The 16,571-nt window shown below is 40.0% G+C and overlaps 1 protein-coding gene across 1 annotated transcript; it reads left to right on the top strand.

Annotated features, from left to right (window-relative positions):
- The first annotated feature begins 14,360 nt into the window (after window positions 1-14,360).
- LOC149233745 (UDP-glycosyltransferase 73C12-like) lies at window positions 14,361-16,296 on the top strand. The gene has a single exon (XM_089376802.1). It carries the CDS (start codon window positions 14,370-14,372, stop codon window positions 15,999-16,001), a length of 1,632 nt encoding a protein of 543 aa, XP_089232928.1. The 5' UTR covers window positions 14,361-14,369; the 3' UTR covers window positions 16,002-16,296.
- Window positions 16,297-16,571: the final 275 nt, after the last annotated feature.

The following is a 16,571-nucleotide window of genomic DNA, read 5'->3' as shown; positions in this document are numbered from 1 at the left end:
AAGCGAACCCAAATTGGCCCAGCTCCCAGTTGTTCCCTCTGAGAGTCAAAGAGTGGATCCCATCTCTTTAGCAGTATCGGTGTGAATTCTATGTCCTCGAATTAGGATAGTATCAAGTTCGTATACTCCTCCCTATGAAAGCGTAGGGAAAACCACCCACGAGCCAACACCCGAATGATGGGTAGTTCTTTAAGCAAAGAACCCCAAATCTCGGTGGTCCAAAGACGAAGCCTCTCAACTGAGTAGTTCCTGCCACGAACATGGCCTACCAAGACCTTCTTGGTTGTCTCTGCAACTTCACCCATCGAAATTTCTTCGCCTAGAGCTAGGTTGATGTCCTTTTCCACTACTTTGAGACACCTGCTTTTCTTGAGCTTATCAAAGCGATGAGCTGTCAGATAATCCCTGAGAACGCCACGGATGCCCTGATTTACAGTCTGAGGGGTGGATGGGATGGATTTAGGGTTAGGTATCGGAGCGCTGAAGCAACCGGAGCGAATAGGGGTGCTAGGGTTTGGGCCACCAGGGTTTAAGGTAGCACTGGAGAGAGTAGGGTTATTGTGGGAGGAAGGCCCGGGCGGGGGGATGCCTGAGGAGGACGGGGTGCAATGCAGAGTGGAAATGTGGGGAGGCTAGGGTAGCAGTGCATCGAAGGTGGGCGAGGGTTGAAGATAGGTTCCAAGTAGGTTTAGGGTAGCCGGGGAAAGAGGAGGACATTCCAGACCAGGGGCATCGTCAATGTTAACCGAGGGCGGGGGATGTGGCGCATATGGACCTGGGGGAACCTGGGCGGAGTGTGCATCTAAAAAAGGTCGCAGGGTTGCAGTGAAAGGACCAGAACTTGACATGGAGCGATGGTGAGACCAAATGACCTCCTGGGGATGAGGGTCCTCCTCATAGTCCACATCATCCAATTCCATAGTAACCGATAGTAAACAATCGGTGGTAGTAACTGTTGACGAGAAGAAATGGGGAGATCACAAAGATGGAGGGAACCAGGAAACCGCAGGGTAAAAGGTTGAAAAACCGCAGGAGGATGAGGTGGGTAGACATGTTAGGGGTCAGGTGAGCCGCAAGGGTTAGCCTTGACCATCAGGCCCTGGGCTGATAAGCCACAGAACCTCCATGGTTCTCTAGTTTTATTTAACCAGTGTTAACGACCATTATTTTTGCAGAGAAACGAGATGTCTATAATTATATCAGAGCATCTGAAGGTGTTTTGAAGCTTGTTTCATCATTTTGCTTTATTTTGTGGATTTCTGTATATGATTTGGCCAATGGTTTTTCACAGGAATTTGCCTTTTTTATTTTTTTGTACTCACAGATTGTTTATTTAATAAAATCAACCTATTTTCTCTATATTTATGTGTTTACTTCTTTCAAAATCTTATATTTTACTAGTAGTTTATTTTCTTAAATAAATGTAGTTAAGACTCTACAACATTCGAGGCTCTAAAAAGTCTTAAAATGTTGATTAGTTAGTTGTTGTCTATGTTTGAAGTTTTATTTTTAAATGCATATTTTAATATGCTTATTATGTTTATACACTTTTAAAAAATTTCAAACATGATTTTGTGAATATTGTATTTTATTTTCATTTTCTGCTAGTACATCCTGTAAAAAGCCATTAAAAATCATAAAAATTTGCAAATTCCCACTTAATCTATCACATCATAGGGCTTAAAACCTAGGTTAGACTTGTCCTACTATCTCACCCACCCTAGTGAGATTCGAGGGGTTGATTGAGAGAAGCACAAAACTTCTCTTTGATCAACAGACACTATTGGAAGAGCAACAATTACATGCAAAGCCTTGCAAGTGTGCCTTTGGGATTCAAGAAGTGGAATAGTTAGGTCATATTGTATGATACGTTGTTGTTAAGGTATATCCTAAAACATTCAAAGCTACAAGGGAATGGCCAATCCCTAATACCTTGAAGAAACTCAAAGGATTCCTAGAATTGACAGGATATTACTGCAAATTGGTAAAGAATTATGGTCAAATAGCAACAGCTCTAACAAATATATCGAAGAAGGAAGCTTTTTCTCATACTAAAGAAGAAATCAAAGCATTTGAAGAACTTAAAGAGGATATGTGTACAACTCTCATCTTGGCGACACCTTATTTCACAAAATATTCATTATGGAGCGCGATGCCTCGGGCCATGACATTAGTGTAATTTTAATGCAAGAAGGAAGGCCCCTTGCCTTTGAAAGTAGTAAACTTAAATGAAAGAACCTACTGAACCCATCTATGAAAAATAAATGTTGGCCATATTACATGTAGTTAAGAAACGGTGTTCATACCTAATAGGAAGGCACTTCAAAGTAAAAATAGATCATCACAATTTGAAGTACTTATGGGAGAAAAAATTATCTTTAGAAGAGAAAAAAAAATGTGTCACAAAGATGTTGGGTTATGACTTTGAAATTATTTACAAAAAGGGAAAACAAAATATTGTGGTAGATGCACTCTCAAGGAAAGTGGATGACATAAATGATTTACTATGTGCTATTTCCATTCCACACTCTGATTGGGTGGAAGAAGCAAGGATAGAATGGTAGTGGGATGAGAAGAAATGCAAGACCATTCAACAACTACAGGAGTACCCTCATGCAATAGAAAAAATTACATGGAAAAATGTTTCTTTATGGTATCAAGATTGAGTATGCTTATATAAGAATTCTCAACTCAAACATAGAGTCCTATTGAAATTACACACTTCTCCTATAGGAAGACGTTCAAGATTCTTGAATACATACGATAAAAATAAGAAACAATTTTTTTTTAATTCAATTATTTGTTGAGATTGCTTTTGATGAATGAATGAATGATATTTTAATGTCCATGAAACTAAAAATAGTCTATGGGACTACCAACCTCCCTGTTTTTTTCCTTTTGCAATTTAATTCTTTTCTCACTCAAATTGATGATGAGTTGACCCAACCTTCCAACAGTTCCCTCACTAAAAAGACAATGCCAAGGAATTGATGCTAACAAACTGCCATAACTATCCCTGATGTCTTTGAAAGCATCACATTCCAAAATGAAATTCTTTTCCGATTCCACTACCCCAGAAGTTTAAAAAAGTACACACTCGTTCTTCCCAAGCTTCTTTAGGTCTCTTCCACTATCTTGTTTCACACCAAAGTTGATGTGAGTTAGTTCTTAATTGAGAAATAAGAATCTTTGCTCTCCACACAATGCTAGCTCCAATGTACTCTTTTTGTTGGAGATCACAAGTCAGGTTGAATTCCTGAACATAATACTTCTTTCTACCCAACTCTTTCCCCCGTATATGCTTACGAAACTTCTCAATAACAAAATTATTTAACTCCTTTCTATTTGTGGGACATGGATTGAGGTAAATATTCCATTTTTATATCCATTTGTTGTTTTGACTTATCCATGTTTTATTTCTTTCACTCATGCCTTCATTGAAGATAACTTTCGGGCATCTACCTACTCCCATTTTCTCAATTATTTTTAGATACCTTATAAGACGCACCATAGCAATTGCTTCAATGGGAGCTTCTCTTGTTTCACTCAACATTATCTCATAAGGAACCAATTTTTTTTTATTTTGAACTTGCTCATGATCAAGTGTTTTTGGATTTTCTCAATTTGTCTCCATTTTGAAACAGGGATACTACTAGTCCACAGTTCACAGCCATATAATATCACTAGATAAACTAGGAGTCCAAAAAGAACTTTAATAATTTTCCAATCCCATAACTTTGCCTCTCTACATCTGTTTTGAAGTGTATATAATGCTTTCCACCCTCCTAAAATTCTTTTCTTTCCGCAGTCCTCCCAATTAAGCTTGTTGTTGAAATTGATCTCGAGGTACTTGTATTCATTTACTTCTTCAAGAATGTTGCCTTCAAAGAAGAACGTATGTTGGCTTTTCTTCATTTTATTAGAGAAAATCATTATTTTGGTCTTAATAGTATTGAGTTGCATCCCCACTGCTTTACAAAAATGCTCAAGGGCATATAGACACACATGCAATTCATGGGCCAGTTTAGCAATCAATACAAGATCATCAACATATAAAAGAAGCTTTATCACAAACACCCCAACCGAACACCATCCCCCCCTTGCAGATTTAGCCACTATTCCAATTTGTCAATATATAAACCAAAAAGGGTAGGAGATAATGGGAAACCTTGCTTTACTCCGATGTCACTTCTAAAACTTTCTAAAATGCCCGCCGAAGTTCTAATTTTGACTTTCACCTCTACATAAAACCTATGGACAAAAACTCTATATTGCAAAGGAATTTCAAGTTTTTCCATTCTACACCACAACTTATTTCTAGGGACCGTGTCAAATGCCTTTTTGAAGCCCACAAAGCAAAAAAATACTTCTTCTTTGTCCCCCCAAACCTTTTCAACAATGTGTCTCAATGTGATAACATGATCTCTTGTAGAATGCTTCAACCTAAAACCCACTTGCCCTTTTGCTCTTTTTTCTTTTACTTCTACCCACTTACTGATTCTATTTTCTACCATGCCGCTGAAAAGCTTTGCAAACAAAGGATTGATCATAATGGTTCTATAGTTGGAAATATTATTAATGTCTCCACTTTTAAAAAGGGGTATTGCTAGACTAATTTTCCAATCTCTTGGGAATCATTCCCAAATGACGTTGTTGAATATTTCCATGATGTGCGGTGCCAAAATGTTCATTCTCCACTTTATATATTCTGCTTGAAGTTCAACCAAGTCCGTTGCCTTCCCTGATTTCAACTTTTTAATTCTTGCCTCCACCTCATGTAATGTGAAAAGATTTGTTGTTGTGTTGATCCTGGGAGGAGGCTCAACCTCTAATTCTTTTTCATAGAGTTGTCTCTCATAGTCAAACCACTAGTTGGTTGTAATATTATTTTGAATTTGCTTCTTCCTTGGTTGAATTTCTTGCCAAAAAAACTTTGGGTTATTCTTGCCTGGATATATTAACTCTTCTCACCTTGTTTGCATGAACTCACCTTTTTTCCTTTTTTAAATCTGCTTATATAACTTTACATTCATCTTCTCCTCACCCGCCTTTTTCAAGGTTCTCCTTTCCATTTTGAATTCCTCATTGAACCAAGCATTCACAGGAAAACAATTTGATTCTAGTTTGCTATTTTTTTCTCTTTTTCACTTCTCAAGTGCACGCTGAATTATATTTGTTAACTCATGATTGTTGAGGCTTTGGGGATTGGTTTTCTCCTTCTGAATTGATCTCTCCAACATTGTTTTGAAGATAATGCAATTTTCTTGTGTTAGAAGAATTTTGGCCCTTGATGTCAATTATTGAGAACATTGGGTTTTCCTCCTATGGTTTCTTTCTTCTAACCAAGATAACTTTATATAAATTGGGTTATGATATGATTTGAAGTCCTAAATATGCTCTCCAACTTAACTTTATCTATCATTTCTATTAAGTTATGTGAACAAATAACATAGTCAATGACACTTGCCCCATTGTATGTGTTGCAAGTGAAGCTCCCAAGATTTTTTCATCTATTTAGATCATTGTAGATAATTAAGTTGAAAGCACCACACAATGTAAGCAACTCCTGTCCAAAATTATTACTAATTTTGTCATCTTCTGAACATCTCAACCGTTGAGGATTCTTCTCTTCAATGAGCCAAATAGGATTGTGATCCTCTTTGCAACAAAGAATACTAGCTTGCTGATTTGTTGTTCTAGCATTGAAATCTCCCACTAAAACAACTTCTCACTGCTGAGAATATGAGGCAATATCTTGTTTTAAAGCTTCATACGAATATTTGTTGTCCAACCCCTTATTTTTGTAAGTTTTTGAAACTTGAGGCGCAAAATAGCATGCTGCAATTCTTATGTGGTTCTCATTTTCTGTTATTTTGAACCATAAATATTGTTTATTTGTATTTTCTTTCACTAACTGAATGTGACGACCTTTTTTTTCCTTTCACTAAAACAAATATTCCTCCGAACCCTTTATCATTTTCTGCTACCTCGTTCCAAACTGCTAACCTCAAATAATCGTCAAACATAGGAGTTTTGCAACCATCATGTTCATGAGTTTCTGTGAGACAAATTATGTCTCTACCTTCTACAATAGGCCCTATCCTAGGTCCCCTCCTCCAAGGGTGACCTCTATATTTCCAACAAACTAGACTGATTGCTACGTGGTTTGGCACACAAGACTCAAATTTGAGTCTTCACCCATGCTGATCTTGTTGTTTTCCTCCCTATTATAGAATTACATGTTTTTTTTTTACTGCCAGCTTACTGCCTTGTTTTTCCATGAGGCCCAAACATTGCAATAATCACTTTACCATTGTACAACCATGCTCTTTTTCCTTCATTTCTCACTAGTCTAACTTTCTCCACTTCTTCTCTTCTCTCTTCTTGTTGTTTGCTAGTTAAATCTTCATCTAGGAAGAAGTGCGAGCCTTTCAAGAGTTTCTTTTTGCTTGAGAGATGGTGTTTGTCTTGCACACTTGCCATGATGACTTTTATGGGTCGAGGCCTCTCTTCACATATCTTTCCCATCCTCCTTGCTTGACAAATTTGCCCTCTCCACTGTAATTTCTCTTTCAAAAAGTCCCTTGTCAAATTGAAAGTTCTTTCATTCTTTCCATTGTCTCTTATTGTAGGAATTTACAGGGTAAGTTCCTCAGAAAGAACACCAAAAGGACACCGCTCACAACCAGATCTCAAATCAATACACCAGTATTTTTTGACGTGGTTAAAACCCTCAAAGTGCAAGGAGGGAAACAGTCCACGGCCTGTCCCAACGTGGGTACTACAGGCAATTTATTAATCAAAGAATGAAAATTTACATAAGCTTCTCTCATGCACGGATTACCCGAACAATGACCCTCCATGCGCTTTAAATAGAACTCATGGACCAATCGGGTGTCAAGCCACGGATCAAGTGTCGGTAATACCGAGGTGAGAGTGAACCGTCGGATCACTACATATCGTGACCGTCGGATTGTAAGTTACAAAATGTACAACGGTAAAGAAACACACTTTACCTAACTCTAACCTAACTCTATACTAGACCAAGTTGAACTTAACTATATCCTATGTGTCGGAATATCCTAACATCCCCCCTTAAGAACAACTTGGGATAGGATTGAAGGATTTACAAATATGACACAATAGGAGAAGGAAGGAGGCACTAGAGCCTATCCCCCCTTAGTGACAACTTCCTGAACTCCAAGCATATATCGAAGTTTAGTGAACTTCGCCTCTGTGAGAGCCTTTGTGAAGATGTCTGCAACCTGATCATCTGTTGGACAATATTGCACTTCAAGAACATGGTCATGAATGAGCTTTCTGATGAAGTGCATGTGTAGTTCAATGTGTTTGCTGCGCTGATGCTGGACTGGATCTTTGCATAGCTGAATGGCACTTTGATTATCACACCAAAGTGTGGTTGGATGCTGCTGCTCAAAGCCAAACTCTGATAGGATCTGACGAAGCCACAAGGCTTCCTTACTAGCTTCCACGGCACCACGATACTCTGCTTCTGCTGACGAAAGAGAAATGGCAGCCTGTTTTTTACAAGCCCATGTAATAGGTCCTGAACCAAGAGTGAAGACATAACCGGCAGTAGACTTCCGATCATCAGGGTCACCAGCCCAATCAGAATCAGTGAAACCAACTAACAGAGGAGCTGCTTTGGCACTGTAATGAATCCCAAACTGTACTGTACCTCGAACATAACGAAGTATTCTTTTAGCTGCTTTCCAATGACTTTCACGGGGGTTTTGCATAAAACGAGCAACAAGGCCAACAACAAAGGAAAGATCAGGACGAGTATGGGTTAAATACAAGAGTTTTCTGACAAGTTGACGGTATAAGGTAGCATCAACTTCAGGAGAAGTACAAGAGACTGAAAGTTTGACTCCAGACTGAAAGGGAGAAGGGGCTGGCTTACAGTCTTCCATGTGAAAATGACGAAGAATATCACAAGCATACTTGGACTGGGAAAGGAAAATACCCTCCTGGGATTGCAAGACTTGAAGACCGAGAAAATAGTGTAAGTGTCCTAAGTCTGTCATTTCAAATTTCTTTTTAAGGCTGGACTTCACATGGTTTATAAGGTTGGGATCACTACCAGTAAGAATAAGATCATCAACATAAAGAACAAGGATGATAAGAGAGTTGCCCACTTTCTTGGTGTAGACAGTATTGTCAGAATGACACCTAGAAAAGCCAGATTCTAAAAGAAAGCTATCCATTTTGGCATACCAAGCCCGAGGAGCTTGCTTGAGGCCATAAAGGGATTTCTTAAGTCGACAAACAAGGCTGGAGTCTGTTTGTATGAAGCCAATGGGTTGTTCCATATAGATTTCTTCCTGCAAGTCCCCATGCAAGAAGGCAGATTTAACATCCATCTGATGGACTTCCCATTTTAAAGAGGCAGCAAGGGAAAGAACAAGGCGGATAGAGTTCATTTTGGCAACAGGGGAGAAGGTTTCAGTGTAGTCAATGCCTTCAACCTGTGAAAAGCCCTTAGCAACGAGACGAGCTTTATGTTTATCAACTTTCCCATCTGGTCCATACTTGGTTCTGTAAACCCATTTACATCTAACAAGTTTGCGTCCCTTTGGTAGAGGAACAAGATCCCATGTATCATTTGTCATCAATGAATGATATTCTTCATTCATAGCTGCTTCCCAATGTGGATGGCCTGAAGCTTCTGCAAAAGTGTCAGGATCATGATTTACTGGAGCTTGAGCCAGTAAAGAAGAGGCTCTTTCAAACTGAGAACGTGTACGTCGCTGATCTGTAGGATCACCGGCAAGATCACCTGCTGCATCCCGAGTAGCACGGACCCATCTTGGAAGTTGAGGATCCTGAGAAGGTGGGGGAGGATTATCATCCTCGCTTTCATCATCTGAAGAAGAAATGTTTTCAAAAGTAGAAGAGATAGGAAGAGGTGGCACATCCGCCGGACTAGGCTCGCAGGCCGATTTATTTTCATCAAATTTTACATCTCTTCTAATGATAACATTTTTGGACTTAAATGGAATAAGTCTATAACCTTTTACATCTTCAGAATATCCAACAAAAGTACATTTCTCACTCTTAGGTTCTAAAGCTTTATGCTTTTCATCTGGAATATGGGCCCATGCTTCACTTCCAAACACACGAAAGTGACTTACATCTGGTTTAATGGAACTCCAAGCTTCTTCTGGAGTGATATTCTCTAGAACCTTAGTAGGAGTGCGATTGATTATATAATTTGCACAATTAATTGCTTCGGCCCAAAAACTAAGACTGAGTCCTTTAGATTGCAGCATACAATTAGCCATTTCCTTTAAGGTGCGATTTTTCCTTTCAGCTACACCATTTTGTTGTGGAGTGTATGGAACAGTATGTTGCATTTGAATTCCATTTTCGGTGCAAAAGTTGATGAATGTGTTTTTAACATATTCTCCACCATTATCAGTTCTTAGCTTAAGAATTTGATGTCCAGATTGTTTTTCAACAAAGGCTTTGAAGGCCAAAAAAGTGTTAAATACTTCGCTCTTGAGTTTTAAGAAGTATACCCAAGTGCGTCTGGAGAAATCATCAATGAAAGTTAAGAAGTACTTGCAGCCAGAGAATGAAGCAACAGGAAGAGGACCACATAAATCACTGTGCACAAGCTGTAAAGGGGCTGAGGCGTGCCAAGAGGCACGTTTGTCAAAACTGTCCCGATGATGTTTTCCGAGTACACATCCGGAACAAACACCATCTCTGCAAGATACCATAGGAAGACCTGTCACCATATTTTCTTTACATAGATGCTGAAGGGAGCGATAGTTTAAGTGACCAAATCGCTCATGCCAAAGTTTGCTCACTTCATCATTATGAGCAACAAATACTGAGGGAAGATTTGATGACCCAAAGTTGTGAAACTTATACAACCTTTTGGAATCATCAGCAAGACCAGTAGCTAGAATCTGTTTAGGATCTTTTAGATCCTTGATTACAACATCATGAGGTGAAAATTCAACAATTTTACCTTCACCTGAATGAGTTATCTGATAGACAGATAGAAGGTTGCAGGATAAGGTTGGAACACATAATACATCATTAAACTGACCATTGTCTAGATGAACAGTTCCAGTCCCTACAACATTAAGAGATCTATCATCACCAACATATATATTTTTGGTGTTACAATCATTTAAAGAAGAAAACATGGCTTGGTTTTTGGCCATGTGACAAGAGGCTCCAGAATCAATGAGCCACTCATGAGAATGAGAAGAAGAAGAAGATACATTTAATGCATAACCAGACTGAGATGATTGACAATGACATGCAGAAAGTGCCATTCCGGAAGTTGAAGTTGAAGTAGGCTCCACATGGATGTTATGTTTCTTCATTGCGGCTTCCAAGGCTTCCATCTTCTTAAAGCATTTAGATTCTAAGTGGCCATCTCGATTACAAAAGTTACAATGTCTATCAGTCTTCTTCCATTTGTTTTTATTGGTCTTATCATTTTGCTGAAATGATCTTTCATTTTGAGGCTGAGATGGTTTAGGACCATTCTTTTGAGGATATGACTTCTTAGGATTCTTTGAATTTGGTTGCTGCTGGGCGGCTAACGCTTTCGTGGAAGAGTTTCCAAGATTAAGAAGACCAAGGTGTAAGAGTTTTTCTTGTTCTCTTATTAAAGAATCACAAAAGGAGTCAAAGGAAGGGGCCTTGTAGTCTTTTCCTTGACAAATGAAAGCTTCCCTTGTAGAATGGAAAGTGGAAACAAATACAGAGTAGGCTGGTCCCAACTTAGTAAGGATGGAATAAATAAGGTTACCATCTTCTTTCTTAACTTTAACACCTTCCAAGAGATATCTAAGGGTCTTGAATTTGGACAAGAAATCTTCAATGCAAGAAAAATTATTAGGATCCAAAGTAAGCAGCTCATTTTCAAGTTGATGGGCTCTAATTTCATTTTTAATCCCAAAAACTTTAGCAAGTTTTTCTAATGCTTCATGAGGAGTCTCAAGTTCTGCAATGTGGAATCTAAGATCAGGAGAAATAGACATCCCTATCAAACCACGTGCTTGATCTTGTCTATTTTCCCATTTTGCAGCCTTGTCTTCATCTTTTGGTTTCTTCTCTTGGTCTGTGGCTATTCTGAAGAGACCTTTACTTCTAAGTAAATCTTCCATGTAGGCTACCCATTGGAAGTAGTTAGTGCTGTCAAGAATGACTTGGCATGGACTTTCCATTTTGAAAAAAAACTGAAGCTGAAGATGCTGAAAGTAAGTGTTCCAATGGATAGATCTCGAAAAAATAGGCGGTTTTAAAAAAAACGGCTCTGAAAAAGGCTTCCGGATGAAGAAGTTATGGCTTTTTGAAAAAAAATTGTTGACGTTGCCGGCAAAGTGCGCGAATGTGCGGAAATGAAAAAAATCCGCCCCCACAAAATGGAGACTTGAACCCAAGACCTCTACTCTCTTAAAATAGCTTTGAACCAATTGATCTATACAAAAAATTTGAGAGAGAGAGAGAGAGAGAGAGGGGGGGGGGGCTTGGTTTGCGTGCTTGCCTTGAGAAAGCTCTTTTTCCCTACAAAACACAAAACACAAAACCCAACACGAATATGCAAAGAAAAACGAACCTTGCGGCTCGAAGTTAGCTTTAGCCAAAAAAACTAGAAATTTAAAAAAAAATCTCAAAGTTAGCTTTAGCCGAAAAACTAAATATTTTTCTCAATGTTTCTGATTTTCCGAGATCACACTAAGGTGCAGGGAAAAGAGCATACGCATGAGAAAAATCCTTCCTTTCTGTTTCTGATTTGCCCAGATCGCACAGAGTCGCAGGGCAAAGAGCATACGCAGAAATGAAAGGTATAGATCCGGTTAAAAAAAAAGGCTAAATAAACTGAGACCGAAATAAGCAGAGAGAAAATAACAGTAAACTGCAAAAAAAACACTGTATACCTCCCGATCTGAAAAATGACGCAGCTAGGGCTACCGGAAACCTTTTCGCGTGAAACGAAAGGGGTTCCTCACTGGAACAGATGCTCCGAACGCAACAGAGCAGTCCTCTCGGCCCGAAAGCAGTCAGAAACAGCAGATCTAGGAAACGACAGCCGCATGCAGTTCTACCGGCTTCAGATTTGGATCACCAACGGACGCGGCCCTCAAATAGCTCTGATACCATGTAGGAATTTACAGGGTAAGTTCCTCAGAAAGAACACCAAAAGGACACCGCTCACAACCAGATCTCAAATCAATACACCAGTATTTTTGACGTGGTTAAAACCCTCAAAGTGCAAGGAGGGAAACAGTCCACGGCCTGTCCCAACGTGGGTACTACAGGCAATTTATTAATCAAAGAATGAAAATTTACATAAGCTTCTCTCATGCACGGATTACCCGAACAATGACCCTCCATGCGCTTTAAATAGAACTCATGGACCAATCGGGTGTCAAGCCACGGATCAAGTGTCGGTAATACCGAGGTGAGAGTGAACCGTCGGATCACTACATATCGTGACCGTCGGATTGTAAGTTACAAAATGTACAACGGTAAAGAAACACACTTTACCTAACTCTAACCTAACTCTATACTAGACCAAGTTGAACTTAACTATATCCTATGTGTCGGAATATCCTAACACTTATTCCCCGATAATAAGTTTGTTTCCCTATCTTTTCTTTCTTTGTGTTCTCTTTCTTGTGGTATGCAAGAACTTACATCTTCTTTTTTCTCTATCTTGTAACCATAATTAGTGTCCTCAACTCTAGTTTTGAATCTTGATTTCTTTTGGAATGTATGTCTTCTTGTTCTCTTTTGTCTTGTTTTCGGAAATCACTGCTTGGTGAACTATTTGTGTCTACCTGAGTTATTTTAGAGATTATCACATCCTTGTTTGTTGCCATTGATTTATTCCTGGTTTACCATGTTGCCTTCATGTTTTCCCATTCTCGTTTCCCTGCTTTTAAAAGATCTTGCAACATTGTTACCTGCGCTTTTAAAATTCTATTACCTTCCATTAAACATTGATTTGCAAGTGTGATTTCTGAAAGTTTGTGGTCCCTTTTTTGTTCTTTGGCTTCCAAAATTTCTAGCGTTGCCCTGACCTTCATCAGTTCTTAGCCATAGAGATCTGATGACCAAGTAAGAGGTGTAAATGGTTGACTCTTCTTTATTTTCGCTGCTCTTATTTGTGTTCTTTCTCCGGAACCGTTTTCTTCTTTTATTCTCGTTTGAAGTGAGCAAGCCTGGCGCTTTAAAATGACCTAATATTGTTTCACATTTAACCAAATCCACATCACTATTCTTTCTTAGGCAATTTTGACTTGGCCAAAATAGTTTGTTCCCCAAAATCTAAAATCCCTTTGCCACTTTTAACTTTTACTATTAATTTGTTTTCCATTTTGGGATTTCAAAATCCACGATTTAAAGCTAACGCCTCTCCCTGCGGGTTGATCAAACCCTACCTCTTCCTGCGGGTTGTTCAAACCCTCGCAGCGCACAGTATGCAGAAAATTCCTGTACCGCAGCAGATCTGTATTGTGGAACCCACTCGTCCTCTGCGCCGACCTAGGTCCAATCCTACCGAGAACACCTGGTTGTTTTTCTTGAAACTGTGAAGACGGTCCCGACCGTGTAAAAACCCTCAAACAGTATGAACCCTATGTGCTGCCAGATTGGGTTTATTTTAGTGAACTGAAATTGAAAGGTTTCTTGGTTGAAAGAATTACAAAACTCTTTTTTTAATTCAATTGTCTCTTGAGATTGCTTTTGATGAAAGCAATGAATAAAAATTGTAGGTCACGAGGCAATTCCAACTCATATGGACACGTGTCGGCGATGATGTAGGTCAGTTGGAATTTACTAGAATGCACCATTGTCGAGAGCAACACGCCATTGAAGTTACGCGCTCCGACATTTTCTATTATAGAAACTACGCAGAGGGATGGTATTTTAGTGCATTGCGAGAACGACATAATTTCCTACCTACCATTCCAAATCCCTTGGCTTGCCACGGAAATAGGCTTAGGGATTGTTTTTGACGAAAGCAATGGAAAAATACTGTTCACGGGGCAATTCCAAATGCGTTGGACATGTGTCGGTTTAACGGTGGTTTAGGACGATTAGAATTTAATAGAATGCATGCTTGCCAGAAGCAACACGCAATACCAGTTACACTTTCCGATATTCTTATTAAAAAAGTGATTCTACGCAGAGGGATGGTATTTTACAATGATATAATATCCTACCTACATTTCAAAATCATCCGTGCTGTCCAGGTAAATAGGCTTTTTATACATTTTTTTTGCCCGTTACGACAGCCAACGAACGATTGGCCCGTCAGTATATATATGCAGGGGTGTATGAGAACGATTATCGGTTTCAATCTTGGGTACACGAAAATGGAAGAGGAGAGAGGTCAAATAATGGTAATACCCTTCCATGGGCAGGGTCACCTTTTCCCTTGCATTGAGCTTTGCAAGCGACTTGCAGCACGAGGACTGACCATTAAAATAGTAGCTGATCCTTTAATTAGCGCTACTTTACGCGCTGTAGCAGATCAATCCTCATCCTCTGGCCTTCGCATGACGGTTATCGAATTGGAATCGGAGGAGGAAGAGGAGAAATTGGGGGAATCAGCACCATATCCTGATTACCATCATGATCATCGTCACGATCATATGCAGCGGCAGCAGAAGGCCATGGAAGCCATTTTACAGAAGAAGCTCTCGGCTCCTCCTCTCTGCATCATCGGTGATGTTATGTTGGGATGGATACCTGATCTGTGCAAAAGGTTTGATATTCCCAGAGTTTCCTTCGTCACTTCTGGGGCCTGCTCAATGGCCTTTGAACATGCCATCTTGAAACACAGGAACGCTCTTGATCAACTGCACCACGTCAACGACAACCAGACTGCCTTCGTAGTCCCTGGTTTCCCTTCGTCGATAACCATTTCTCCATCGGACTTGCAGCATGTCCCACCTAGCGGTGGTGGCGGTCTTGTTCCTACTCCTCAAGGTTCCAAACCCAACTTTACGCCTGGACGAATGCCTCCGCCTCCTCCGCCTCCTCCTCCTCCTCCTCCTCCTCCTCCTGGTTTGAGGTCCCAATCCCCGCCGTGGATGAACGGGGTCAAAGACTGCGTGGGGATTTTGGTCAACACATGCGGGGAGCTGGAGTTTCCGTTCATCGAATACACAGAAAAGGAGATAGATAAGCCCATCTGGGCAGCAGGGCCTTTTCTACCCTTCTCTTCTTTCTGGAATCAGTCGGAACCATGTACTGTTATAACACATGATAGCGCCATCCGCAACAGGAAGAGCAGTATCGATGAAGACCGATGTCTAGAATGGTTGAATTCCAAGGCGCCTGCATCGGTTCTCTACGTTTCTTTCGGCAGCATAGTTGGTCCCTCCGATGAAGAGATGACAGAGCTCGCTCTTGGATTGGAAGCTGCCCAGAAGCCATTCATTTGGGTTTTACAGAACCATCGCCGTCCTCCTCCTCCTCATCCTGATCATCGTCCTCATCATGATCATCAAGGTAGTAATGGCGGAGGAGGAGAGTACGTGCTTCCAGAAGGCTTCGAAGGTCGAATCGAGGGATTGGGTTTGATAATCCGTGGTTGGGCGCCTCAGCTGCTCATACTCTCTCATCCCTCCACGGGAGGATTTCTCTCGCACTGTGGATGGAATTCCACTGTCGAAAGCATCATCCAGGGCGTTCCTATCTTGGCATGGCCCATCAGAGGAGATCAGCGTTACAATGCCAAAATGCTGGTTAATCACCTCCAGATTGCTGCCATGATCGACCGGCCAACCCAAGATGGACGGATGAGCAGGAAGGAAATTGGCAATGGAGTGACGTTGTTGATGGAAAGCGAGCATGGAGTCCAAATGAGAGAAAGAGCAGCCACTCTTAAACTGAAGTTGGGCTCTAGCTGCCCCTCATCCTCTGAAGCAGTATTAGACACGTTTGTTAATCACCTTTTACCGAATCAGTCTGAAGTTCTTGAAAGGAACATAGTTGTGTAGTGCTGAAGTTATCACGATTGCCAAAACAATGAAATGAGCGGAGGCCCTAGAATAAAATGCCCAACATGCAGGTGCAGAAATTGGGAAAACAATGAAATGGGAGGAGGCCATATACTGTTCACCCATTTTAGTGATGCAAAGGTTGTGATGTGGGACCTGCATCATAATGCCCAGATGATTTTGTAATGAAGTTTTGGTTGCGAATTCAACTTAAATAGGCTTTACAATTTCATCATATGACCGAATTCCATTATATGACCGAAGAATGTGACATTATGTTACTCAGTTTCATTATTCTACAAAACAATGTGATTTTATTGTGCATTATTATTGACATTTAACCTCTACACATATCTGTTTTTTAAGGCATATGGTTTCATTCAATCTTGTAAATTTTGATTAAATATGCGGTGAAAATGAATTGTATCAGTTTCACTAGTATAAGGATTGATTTGAATTATTCAAATCGATTTATTTCTCTAGACCTCTCAAAAACACTTGAATTGAATTGAGTCTCTCAAAATATGGAGTTCACGTCTTCTGAAGGGGAAGAAGCTTTCCCTAATACCA

This window comes from Pinus tabuliformis, chromosome J, assembly GCF_031772625.1.
Source record: "Pinus tabuliformis cultivar Carrire ecotype Pingquan chromosome J, CPIR1, whole genome shotgun sequence".
Taxonomy (NCBI): domain Eukaryota; kingdom Viridiplantae; phylum Streptophyta; class Pinopsida; order Pinales; family Pinaceae; genus Pinus; species Pinus tabuliformis.
The sequence above is the reverse complement of the archived record's forward strand: the minus strand, read 5'-3'. Positions and strand labels throughout refer to the sequence as shown.

Excerpts from the sequence above, each read along its gene's own strand:
- LOC149233745 (XM_089376802.1), top strand. The coding sequence starts at position 14,370 with ATGGAAGAGGAGAGAGGTCAAATAATGGTAATACCCTTCCATGGGCAG.